At 56.9% G+C, this 11,067-nt stretch overlaps 2 protein-coding genes across 2 annotated transcripts; one reads left to right on the top strand and one right to left on the bottom strand.

The window, feature by feature from the left end:
- Positions 1-620: 620 nt before the first annotated feature.
- Positions 621-4,629, bottom strand: B0H64DRAFT_15454 (uncharacterized protein). Its single transcript, XM_062798493.1, has 6 exons — positions 4,486-4,629; positions 4,166-4,299; positions 3,703-4,089; positions 3,581-3,647; positions 2,170-3,523; positions 621-2,117 (listed from the first exon to the last, which is right to left on the bottom strand). The coding sequence occupies exons 1-6, from the start codon at positions 4,547-4,549 to the stop codon at positions 794-796; spliced, it is 3,330 nt and encodes a 1,109-aa protein (XP_062663950.1). The 5' UTR covers positions 4,550-4,629; the 3' UTR covers positions 621-793.
- A 1,681-nt stretch (positions 4,630-6,310) lies between these two features.
- B0H64DRAFT_15372 (uncharacterized protein) lies at positions 6,311-10,841 on the top strand. The gene is made up of 3 exons (XM_062798489.1): positions 6,311-9,028; positions 9,085-9,669; positions 9,734-10,841. Exons 1-3 carry the CDS (start codon positions 6,437-6,439, stop codon positions 10,727-10,729), a joined length of 4,173 nt encoding a protein of 1,390 aa, XP_062663949.1. The 5' UTR covers positions 6,311-6,436; the 3' UTR covers positions 10,730-10,841.
- Positions 10,842-11,067: the final 226 nt, after the last annotated feature.

Raw genomic sequence — 11,067 nt, 5'->3', positions numbered from 1 at the left:
GATAGAGCCCGAATCTCAGACCGCCGAACTACACGGTATGGGAGGCGACCTTTGGCCGGCTAGTGACAAGCAAACCGTGACAGAAGTGTTCGTTGATCATTCATTAAGATTATGCCTACAAACTCCAGACCAGCAGCCCATGCGTCCCGCCTAATCCATGCGCGCCAGCCAGAGAGCGATTCATACCCAACAGAACATAGTATACCCATACACGCAGAACTCCCCGCATTCCTGCCACCTACCCACCAGCCCACCTACCCGCCCATCCATCCATCCATCCGTTCATCCTGGACCTCCCGTCATCCCGTTCCATCCCTCTCAAAAGGCAACCAACTCCCGGAAACCCGCAAACCAAACCGTTTCCAAGCCCTTGCCAGCCTAGTACTACTCGTGCTTGTGATCCAGTGCAGTTGCTCCTGTTTGCCAGCCCCCGTGTCCTTCGCATAGCCATATATTGCCTTGCCTCGCCCACGGCCAAGTCAGAAATGGGTGACTGTGACTGTGTCGACAATCCCGGGCCCGCCCCGATTAGAACTCATACAGAAGAAAACAAAACAGAGGAAAACAATAGCAAAAAGAAATTAGATATAAAGTCCATGAAACCCAATGCAACGCAACGCGTACACCCCCCAAGAGGCACGAAAACCCGGCGGAGAGGGGAGAAACCACCAACAAGGGAACAAGGGACGGACAGCTAGCCATCCATCCCTCACGACGAGAACCCCCTCCGGCGACTGCCCGCCCTCCAGAACCCCGGCATGCCGCACGCCACCACCGCGACCCCCAACGCGCTCTAGCGTTCCGGGATGGGCGTCTTGGCGAGCCTGCTGCCGGCGCTGACGCGCTTCTGTAGCCGCGCGTCGCGCTCGCGCTGCAGCTTGTCGTTCTGGCTCGACATGGACGTGGCGGCGGCGGTGGTCGTCCCCGGCGAGTCGTACGAGCCCGACGCCTCGATGGCCGCCTTGCGCCCGCGCTTCATCTCGATGTACGCCTGCGCCGCCAGGCTGAGCGGGACCTGGGGCAGCGCGTCCGGGATCTCGGCGCCGTTTTGGATGAGGAGCTCCGCGACTGGGAAGGGTACCACGCGGTCGACGGTCGGGGTCGGGGGAGCCAGCGCCTGCGATGGCATTGGCGAAGGCGGTGCTGGGTCTGCGGCTGCAAGGGCTAGGTAAACGGCGTGTGTGCCGCGCGATTTGTCGGCCACGTTGGGGCTTGCGCGGAGGGCCAAGGCGTATAGAATCTGTTGGATCTCGTTGCGCTTGATGCCGGCTAACAGGGTGTCTTCTGGCGTGCCAAATCTCGAGAGCGTCGCCGAGATCGGCTCGACGTACACCCGCTCGACGTACTTGGCATTGATGAATCTCAGTCTCTGTTCCCGGTTTGCCTGAGCCGTGAGTTTTCCGGCTGGGTCTAGCCTGGCTTCGAACACCATGTTGGACACTCTATTCCCGACAAGGAGAAGCAGCTCAATGATATCAGGCGTAAATGACGTCGTGTCAAGTGTAAGCGACCGGACTTTGCTGACGTGTGTTCCTAGGGATCGGTGGATGCCGCTGCACTCGATACAGACGATGATGGCGAGGTTGAGCGAAACCCACTCGACTTTATTGCTGGACCCGCAGTCGGCACACCAGCAGTTGCCTTGGTCGTTCTCACGTAGCATTTGCAGCAGCTTGTCGGGCTTGTCCTCGAAACTGCTGCCGCGCGAAGTGCTAGGCCGGGCGCCAACGGTTGTTCGTCGGAAGGGGATGGCGCTCGAATGACTGGCGTGGCCGACAGACGAGCTCTTGCCCACCAGCATGGAACCGATATCGACCCCGTTGAAACCCAGGTCCGCGTGAGCCGTCGATGGCTTGTCCTTGAACGTTCGGCCCTCGACGGCGCTCTGTAGTGCATTGTTGATGGCCATAATCCAACTATTCATATCCTCTTCGGATGTTGCTTGGTAGACCCGCTTATACTGAGGTGTGATGACTTCAAAGCAAAAACGTCTGTCTGCGTTTCTGGCCTCCCGGACCGAAGCAAGGCGGAGGTCGATAGGCTCCATGTGGAGATCGAGCTTCTGCTTCCAGTTGCTGTACTCAGACAGCTTCCCTTGGTCGAGGACAATCCAGAATCTACCAAGGTGTTAGTGAGAAGTGGGTAGTTAAAGCAGACTGGGGGACATACTTGTGCCAGCCCTGCTTGTTCAGGTTCCGCGGGTCGACGTGACCCCCGGGGCGGTTCAGTGCCCAAAGCAGACCTTCCTTCCTGTTTGAAGAATCCTTGTCGGATTGTGCGGCCTGGTTGGGATCCCGCTCCTCCAGATCACGGATGCCCTTGAACTTGCTACTCTGGACCGGGCTGCCAACAGCACTGAGACTGCCGGGTGATCTAGACAAGTCGCCAACACTGGGTGAACCGCTCGAGTTGATGGAGCGCGTTGGCCTGAGTTGTGACCCAGTGCTGTCCGCCCGCCCCATCTCCGTGTCTGAGTTCGACTGGGTGCCGTTGGGGTGGCCCGCAACGGGATTGGGTCCCGAGGCGGTAGAGGGCGGCTCGGGTTCCGTGTACGCGAGACTGCCCTTCTCTAGGAGCCTTCTCTTCTCTTCCCGCTCGACACGTTGGTATTGATACCCCTTATCTGCTTCGTGGACCTGGGAGGACAACGCTTCCAGTTGCGGGAGCAGCTCGTCAACCTTTTTCGAGGCGCGGAGAAAGTACCTAGCTTGCGCATCCGCATATTTGGTGAGGTGCGACAAAACTTCTTGCTCCTTGCGACCGCCCGAGAGGTCCTGCATAAATGACGAATAGTCGAACCGCTTGAGCTCAAAATTCCTGCGCTTTGACTGGTACTTGGAGTCGCTCTGCTTCGCCTTGACGGAATCGTGTCGCTGCCCGAGGTACCGGCTGACGTATGAATAAAACTCCTTGCTCTCTTCTTCAAAGTCTCGCTTCTTGGCCTCAGCCTGCTTGATGTCCATCTGGTAGAGCTTGTTCACCGGGTCGATGACGATCTTTTGCAAGTTGAGGGTGTTTTGCCGCTCGTACAACAGAATCTCGCGCGCAATCTTGTCGAAGTAGTGCTCGATGGCAGGCTGGACGGCATTTGCGTTGGTGGCCGAGACCTCCTTTAGGGCGTCCATGAAGGAAGCAAACGCATCGTTGGCCTCCTGCTGCGACTGGTGCACGTACTCGGCCTTTTTGATCAATCGCTTCATCTGCATCCTCATATTGCCCGTCTTCTGTTCCAGAACCTTCATGGTGGCCCGAAACACTGGCCCATCATCCGACATGGACATGTCCTCTGTCGGTCGAGGGCATGAAACATCCACCTTGATGGGCTCTTTTAGAGCTGGCGGCGCAGATGGCGGCGAACCGATCGGATCGCCGATGGTCTGTTGGGGTGAAACGATCTCCTCGTGTTCCGGGATGGTACTAATTTGAGACTCGAGCGATTGTGCAGACACCACGCGGACCTTGGGAGGAGCGCTCAGGAGTGGAGGGGTAGGGGAATTAGGCTGGCTCAGATAGGGTGAGGTGTCTAATATGTAGGTAAGTACGGGTTTACGACGGAAAAGCATTGCTCAGAGGCACCTACTTGAGACATAGAATGAGAAGCTGGCCAGGGTTATCAGCCGGTGGGCCCGCTGGTCGTATTCGACAAACTGCATATATCTTAGCCATTGTATGAGAGGGACGCAGTTGGGAAGGGGCACCAACACTGCACGTATTCCTCCAGCCGCCGCCCCGGTCCTCGGTGTGTTTGGGCGGTTTCCAGCGCCATGTCCAATCGAAAGTTACGGAAGAGCTGCCTTCGGTCGAGTAGCTACCGACAAGAGCAACATTCGCATTCTTGTGAAGGTTTGGGTCGGCGTGGAACTCGCGAGTCACTAAGTTCTCGACTTCGCGGGGCGTTGACGCGAATACAAAGGTGAGGCCGTTGAGCTGGGTGTTCGCCGGAGCTACCGCATCAACACCACCTGCTGAGCTCTGGGCAGCATTCTGCGGCTGGCGAATGATGAAGCTAAAGGTGAAGACGAGCTCATCTTCGTTGGAGAGCTTCAGTAGGAAGGCGGGACCAGAACCAGAATTGGTTGACTCGGCATCCTGCAACAACACCGTCAGACATCATCATTACTGCCGTCCGTGGACGTCGACCTCGAGGGAGTACGAGAGCACTCACTAGCACAAACTCGACCGGGGCAGAGTCGCCAGATGTCCTCGATGCTGATACTCTTGTAGCCGGAAATGCATTCGGAACGATGTTTATTGGGGCACGACGTTTCGGACTAGTTATGACAGCGGAAGAGATAGATACTGCGCGCAAGAGGAGTCAGCATCGCGGCATCGATTTTGCGCAAAGAAAAGGACAGCAAGCGCACTAAGCACGCTTCAACAAGCAGTCGGTCGCGCAAGGCGCATTCAATCACGCGCGGAGCATTGCACAGACCGGGGATAGGTCGCTCTCTGGTGAGTCGCACGGCGGGGAAAACCAAAACTTACAGCGATTCTGATCTCTAAGATAGAGAGGTGCGCCCTCATCGGGCACGCTGCTAACGTTGCCCATCTCGGCGCCGAGGATGCTGCAAAGGGGCACCGACTATCGGCAGGGTGGGAGGAGATGGTCAAGTCGGTTGATGGTAGTCGGCAGCAGTCGAAATCTAAACGAAGTTCTTGGTTGGCGACTGGCGGCGGTTCGCAGCGGCGCAGCGGGGTTGCCTGCTCAATTCAGATGCAGGCTGGCAGGGGCACTCGGGACACGCAACACGGCCTTCTGAAACCCTGCAGGCCCCCAAGCCAGGTGCGCCCTGTAACGGTCGCTTGGGTAAAGCCCCTGTAATTCACGGGACCCACCGAGGCATTGATTGAGAGACGTCGGACAGTCGAGGTTCCATATATGGACACCAAACATCCATCAGAAACCATTCTTGAAGTCTTGTTTCTTTCGGCCTCTTCTCATTAGTCTCTCATGCTTGAGTCGGAATTTTATGTTTGGAGCCTCGGGTGCGAGCTCCCAACACCACAGGAGGAATCCATCTCGGAATTCAGATCTCAGATTAATACACACCGGATACATACACATACCATACGCTCTCAACCACAGCCACGAGTCGAAACGTCAGCTTGGGCTTCCGAGGAATGGCCTGTGGCACGGGGGCGTGCTAATTCGATCGTGTGAACCTTTAGCGTGCTGACAAGGGACCTGATGACGTCTTTGCAATCAACGTCATCTCGGCGGGTAAAACAACCGCATTTGATCACAGGATACCAAAGACAAGAGATAGTTACTAATTGTTGCAACCCGTTTTCCATGTTGTCTTTTATTGTCTCGCGCCCTGGGCACTTGGTACGGAATTACAGCTCTGTGCACATCTTTCCTCCTGTCCAGGGCGGGGCGTTCGTATTCCCACCCCAAAAGCCGAGAAAGGATGGAATTGACCCCACGTGAGTCCTTGCTGCTGGCCACGTTCTATTTCGGGACCATCCACTGCCGGTCTTTGATAACAATTCGTTGTTGAAAAGACAAAATCATTCCAGGTCTCGGGAAGTTCCGAAAAGGGTCACGGATTGAGGGGATCGAAAGAATCCCTGCGCATCAATTCCATGCCCGAAGACAATAACTCGGATCATATAAACATACTGACACTGGAAAGGGGAAAGCGCAATGTTTTCACAGGGACAAGGTGGCCACAGACTTTTGACTCGGGTGGTGTTGTCGAGGTCGGGCATGTATCGAGGTACCCAAGAACAGGGATGACCGAGGTGTTGAAAGCTTGGACGTCTTGAATCCTCCATGGTACCGGAATACACACATGACTCCCGGAGTACCTAAATATGATTTTGAGTGAAATCCCCTCCCCAATGTTAGTTATAAAATGGTCCCGACGAACCTTGGCAATTTACGACCTAGATAGATATTTCTTTGATGGTTCGCAGCACAGAGAATATGCCGGTACATAGTATGTGGGCGAAGGTTGTGCGCACAACTTGGAATGGTGAAACGTACTAGCGTCGTTACGTCGTATGTACAGATTCCCGCGTCGCGCGCGCAGCATCCCTGCCCGCTCGAACGAACCCCCCAAAACCCCTCCACTTTTGGTGGCTCAGAAGCCTATCCCAGTCCATCCAACAGCGGTATGCAAAGAGGCGTATGACGTCCCTGGTCCAACCTCCCCTAAACGACAATCTCTTCGATTTCATCCCGAAGGCTCTTTGCCGCCAGCCACGGTTTGCCAGGAAGCACCAGCGCGCACGCCTCGCTTTGAGTTGTTCCTGCCTGCCCTTGTGGTGTTTTTGCAACCCTTGGCCCCTTGCGCGCTCGCTTCAGTGGGTGCTTTCACTGCAGCAGCTGCTGGCGCCATGACGACTGGCGCTTGACGTCGGCCGACCATCGCCCAACAGCAGCCCCGCCCAAACTTCCTCTGGCGCCACAACTCCCGTGTGCGTCGTCGACATGTCGACGGCATCCCGATCCTCCTACCATCCCAGCCGCCGGGTCGGCAGTGTGCAAAGCGTTCAGAATGACGACCGACCGAGTCGCACACTATCAAAGGCCGCCCGCGCCGTGGCAAGCGTCAGTTACGACGACGCATACTCCTTCGCCCTCCGTGTCGCATTCCTCCGTTATCTTCTCCAGCCCAGGAAAAAGAGAAAGGAATATGTCAGTGCTCCCAAGCCGCCTCCGCGTGTCCACACCTCGAGTGTGGCCGAGTTGGTCAAAGAACTCGTCCCGTCGGGTTCGACCTCGGTGAAGCTGCCCTCTGGTTTTCGCCACTCCCTCGAGAAGCGCATGTCGGGTGTCCTCCAGGGAATCGAGAGACTGCCCGGGTTTAGCGACGCCGCCGTGAAACGGACCTTTGCCGAGGCCTACACTGCGTTCACCGCCAAAGACTTCCAAAAGTCAATCGACAAGGACCGCAAGGTCGAGCCCCTGGTTCTGATCTTCTACTCGGCCGCCTCGAAGGCGCAGGGTCGCGGAAAACCCGCCGAGGACCACTCGTGGAAGGTGCTTGTCGACAGGCACTTGGCCATGTTCATCCGGCTGCTCAGCAGCATTCTCAGAGATAAGGGAGACATCGAGCTGGTCTCCCGCCTCAACACACTGGAGAAAAAGCTCATGAGCAATGATCAGAACCTCTACCTCGATACGGGCCAGGAGGACCATTCATATGTCGAGGTGGACATACCCCTGAGCTACGAGGTCAAGGACATGCACATGGTGCAGCTCGTTGCCAAAGTTTTTGGTGTGACCAACTCCCAGGTGCAAGCCGACATCGACCGCAACACATCGGCGTGGACCGAGGAGGCGGCGCTCAAAGACTACAAGTCGTACCAGTTCAGGCTCTCCGCCGGCATGGCTGGAACCCTGCGGAAGCAGGACTTTGACGTGGACGAAGCATACGAGGAGTGGAGGCGGGGAGAGGCTCCCCACCTAGCAAAGATATTTGCTGAGATATTGATTGCTCGTCCGGACTTGAAGGGAGGGGCTAGCGGAGGGCTCGACAAACCGCTCCCCGTTCGCCATTCCATGTACGAGGACCAGGCGTACGCGGACCTGAGCCGAATGCTCTCCAACCCAGAGTCTCCCGCGCCCAGTCTCGACCCCTCTTTTGGCTTTGGGTCGCCCACTGCCGAAGAGACATCTGGCATCCGGAGCGTCGACGGGCCAAGCTATACCTTCATTCCCCCAGACCCCCGTTCCGTCTACAAGGTCATTCTTCAGTATGTTGTATCGTTCGATCAGCTTCACTCGGACACGTCTGAGTCGCCCTTGTCTGAAGAGACGACGGATTTCCTAGTAGAACTCGCGGTGCGCTGGCGGATACCGCAGTTTTCCCGGTACGTTGCCTTCGTCGAGGTTACGACTCGCAAGTTTCTCGACCAGGAGCTGCCTCCGGAGCAGCTGTACGATTGTTTGGATCTTGTCAAACAGCCTCTAGAGGAGCCCAAGAAGCCGATCCTCATTCAGGGGTACACGTCCAGCCTCAGCGATATTGAGCCTAGCACATGGACGATAATTGATTTCGCGGGCTACCAACAGTCGTTGAAGGATCTACATGACGCCCTGCTTCGGGACCTCTACACGCTCCTCATGCGCTGCTACGAGCCAAAGCCACCCACTGTTGGCGTCGTCATGGCGTTACTCAATAACCACGTCTACCCCGACCCAGCATTTTCGCAGCGACCCGAAGACGCAGCCGAGTTCTCTCAGCGGCTTGACAGTGGGCTACGCCAACAGGCCGCCCAGTCGTACAGGGACTCCTTGGACAAGCACATCCCGCGTAGCCAGCGAGACTGGGATTTCGGGCACGTAGTCAACTTGGGCAAAGCCGTTACCGAGCTGGCCGAGAAAATCAGGAAGCGGTACCGCAAAAACCCCGAGATCATGGGCGCAAGCCCGTTCAAGGCTCTGGTCGAGACGACGCTCCCGAGCTTCGAAGAGGATGGCCATGAGATCATCAAGCGCGTGCTGCAGACTTCCAAAGAGAGCGGTGTCGAGATTGAGCTCCAAGACGGCTTCGACCTGTACCGGGAACTCGTCGAGATTAGAAAAATGCACGTGGAGGCGCTTCCGGGAACACCCTTCGGCTACCATATCGAAAACCTACTCGAGAATTTTGTCTGGCGGTGGATCAAGAACGCCGACGACAGAATGCCGGGGTTCGTTGAGGAGGCGATCAAACAGGACGTGTTCAAGGTCCGGACTCGCCACGAAGGGGGCATACCGACCGACGACGAGCGTCACAGCGTCTCCATCATCGACATATTCACGCTGTTCGGTCAGACGGTTGACCAACTGCTCCAGCTGGAGTGGAATGACGAGGTCCAGCTGGCGCGTTTCATGACTGCTCTTGCCAAATCGTTTGCCGGAGGCATCGGGAAGTACTGCGAAGTTGCGTACGGCCAGTTCAAACACGAGATGGAGCGCGAGACCGAACAGCAGCAGCTGGCTGCGGCGCAGAAGGGAACGTCGAAATGGTTCCAGTACGCGAAGGATACATGGAATCCCAAGGAAAGGATCGAGCCATTCCAGTTCTACCCCCAGGTGAGCGGTGTTGCACTGGACAACCCAGCCGTTATTGGTTGCTAATCTCTCTCTAGTCCTTTGTCAAATTCAATAATATTGAGTGGGCTATGCAGGTTCTGGACAAGCTGGAGAAGCGCATGAATGTGGACGCTTGCGCCGAGCTCCTTAACCGGGTTGACGGGCCGAAACAGTCAGCGAGGAGGAGGACGACAAAATATGTGTTCACGGTTAAGATCGTGGAGGGTGAGGATCTCAAGGCCTGTGACCCGAATGGGTTGAGTGATCCTTACGTTGTCCTGTGCGACGAGTACCAGAAGCGCCTTCACCGGACGAGAGTTATCAATCGGAACCTCAACCCGCGCTGGGACGAGACGTTTGATATCTCGGTAGAGGGACCGCTGAACCTGATTGCGACCATCTGGGATTACGACATGTTTGGGGACCATGACTTTGTCGGCCGGACATCGCTAAAGCTCGACCCGGTGCATTTTGGCGACTATCTGCCGCGGGAGTTCTGGCTGGATCTGGATACCCAAGGGAGGATTTTGATCAGGGCTTCGATGGAAGGCGAACGTGATGATATTCAATTCCACTTTGCGAAGGCTTTCCGGCATCTCAAGAAGACGGAGCGAGACATGGTGCGGCTCGTTACCAGCAAGGTATGTTCAGTCGGCCGAGTTACGATCTGTCGGGTTGAGAAGAGTCGTCGCTAACCGAGAGCAGCTATCGATGCACATCAACTTGTTACTATCTCGCGAGTCTCTGCGTGGCCTGCTAACCAAGGGCATCACCGCCTCCATGGCCAATCTCTGGAAGAAGAGGCAATCTCACGCGCCAACCGTCACACCGCAAGAGGTGGAGGAGGCGCTCCGGCCCCTGTTCACCTACTTCGACGAGAACTTTGCCATCATGAAGCAGACCCTCACAGACGCAACCATGATGGCGGTCATGACGCGCCTCTGGAAGGAAGTGCTCCTCGCCATCGAGACCCTGCTCGTCCCGCCGCTCTCGGACAAGCCGTCCCCCCAGAAACCGCTCACGCAAGCCGAGTTGGACGTCACCTACCGCTGGCTGGAGCTGCTTTATGACTTTTTTCACGCGAGGGACCACGAGTCGGGCGAAGTGCTCGGAATCCCGGCCGACATCCTCAAGTCGCCTAAGTGGCACGAGTTGGTGTCGCTCAACTTCTTCTACTTCGACACCAGCGAGAACCTGATCCGCACCTCGGAGCGCATGGCGGCGGCCAACGCCCAGCGCGCCCAGCAGCAGGCGCAACAAGCCCAACAACAAGCGCACAGCCACCACGCCAGCAACAGCAACGGCAGCAACCGGCTCTCGGCATCCTCCTCGGGCATGCTGGGCGTCCCGTCGCTGGGCGGGGCGTCGGGGATCGGCAACGTGCCCTTCGGCAGCCTGGGCACGATCCGGCGCGGCAAGAGCATCATGATGAACCGCAACCTGGGCACGATGCGCAAGGCCAAGGAGGAGAAGCGCAAGGAGGCCCAGGCCGACCCCAGCGACGACATGATCCTGCGCATCCTGCGCATGCGGCCCGAGGCCGCCAACTACCTCAAGGAGAGGCAGCGCCAGAAGGAGCGCATGACCGCGTCGAGGGCCGCCGCCATGATCCTGCGCCAGAGCGTCAGTCAGGGGCTGGCGGGTGGGGGCCCGGCTTTTGGGGGGGCGCTGTATGGGAGGAACAGTCTGCCGAGGAGGTGATTTTTGTGGTGGTGGATTTTGGTTTCTGAGAATAGGGGTCGGGGGTCGGGGGGTAGGGATGAGTGATGATGATTTTCTGTTCTTTTCTCGCGCTTTTTTACGTGGTTGCTTTTCTCCTGGCTTCCCCTGAGTGGGTTGCTTTGTTTGTTTTGTGTTGTGGTTGGTTAAGCGGATAGGGCGTTGGGGAACAGGCCAATACCCGACAGTTTCTTACCAGCCTGGGGATGTTCTCTAGAATGATTGATGGGGGTTGCGATGACATTATTGAAGGGCTGGTGTTTGATACACGCGTAATTGACAGCCGTGCGTACGTACTCGATATCACGTACCCAATATCA

The sequence above is a fragment of the Chaetomium fimeti genome, assembly GCF_033439085.1.
Source record: "Chaetomium fimeti strain CBS 168.71 chromosome Unknown B0H64scaffold_1, whole genome shotgun sequence".
Lineage (NCBI taxonomy): Eukaryota > Fungi > Ascomycota > Sordariomycetes > Sordariales > Chaetomiaceae > Chaetomium > Chaetomium fimeti.
Note: the sequence above shows the minus strand (reverse complement) of the source record. Positions and strands in the feature narration are given on the sequence as shown.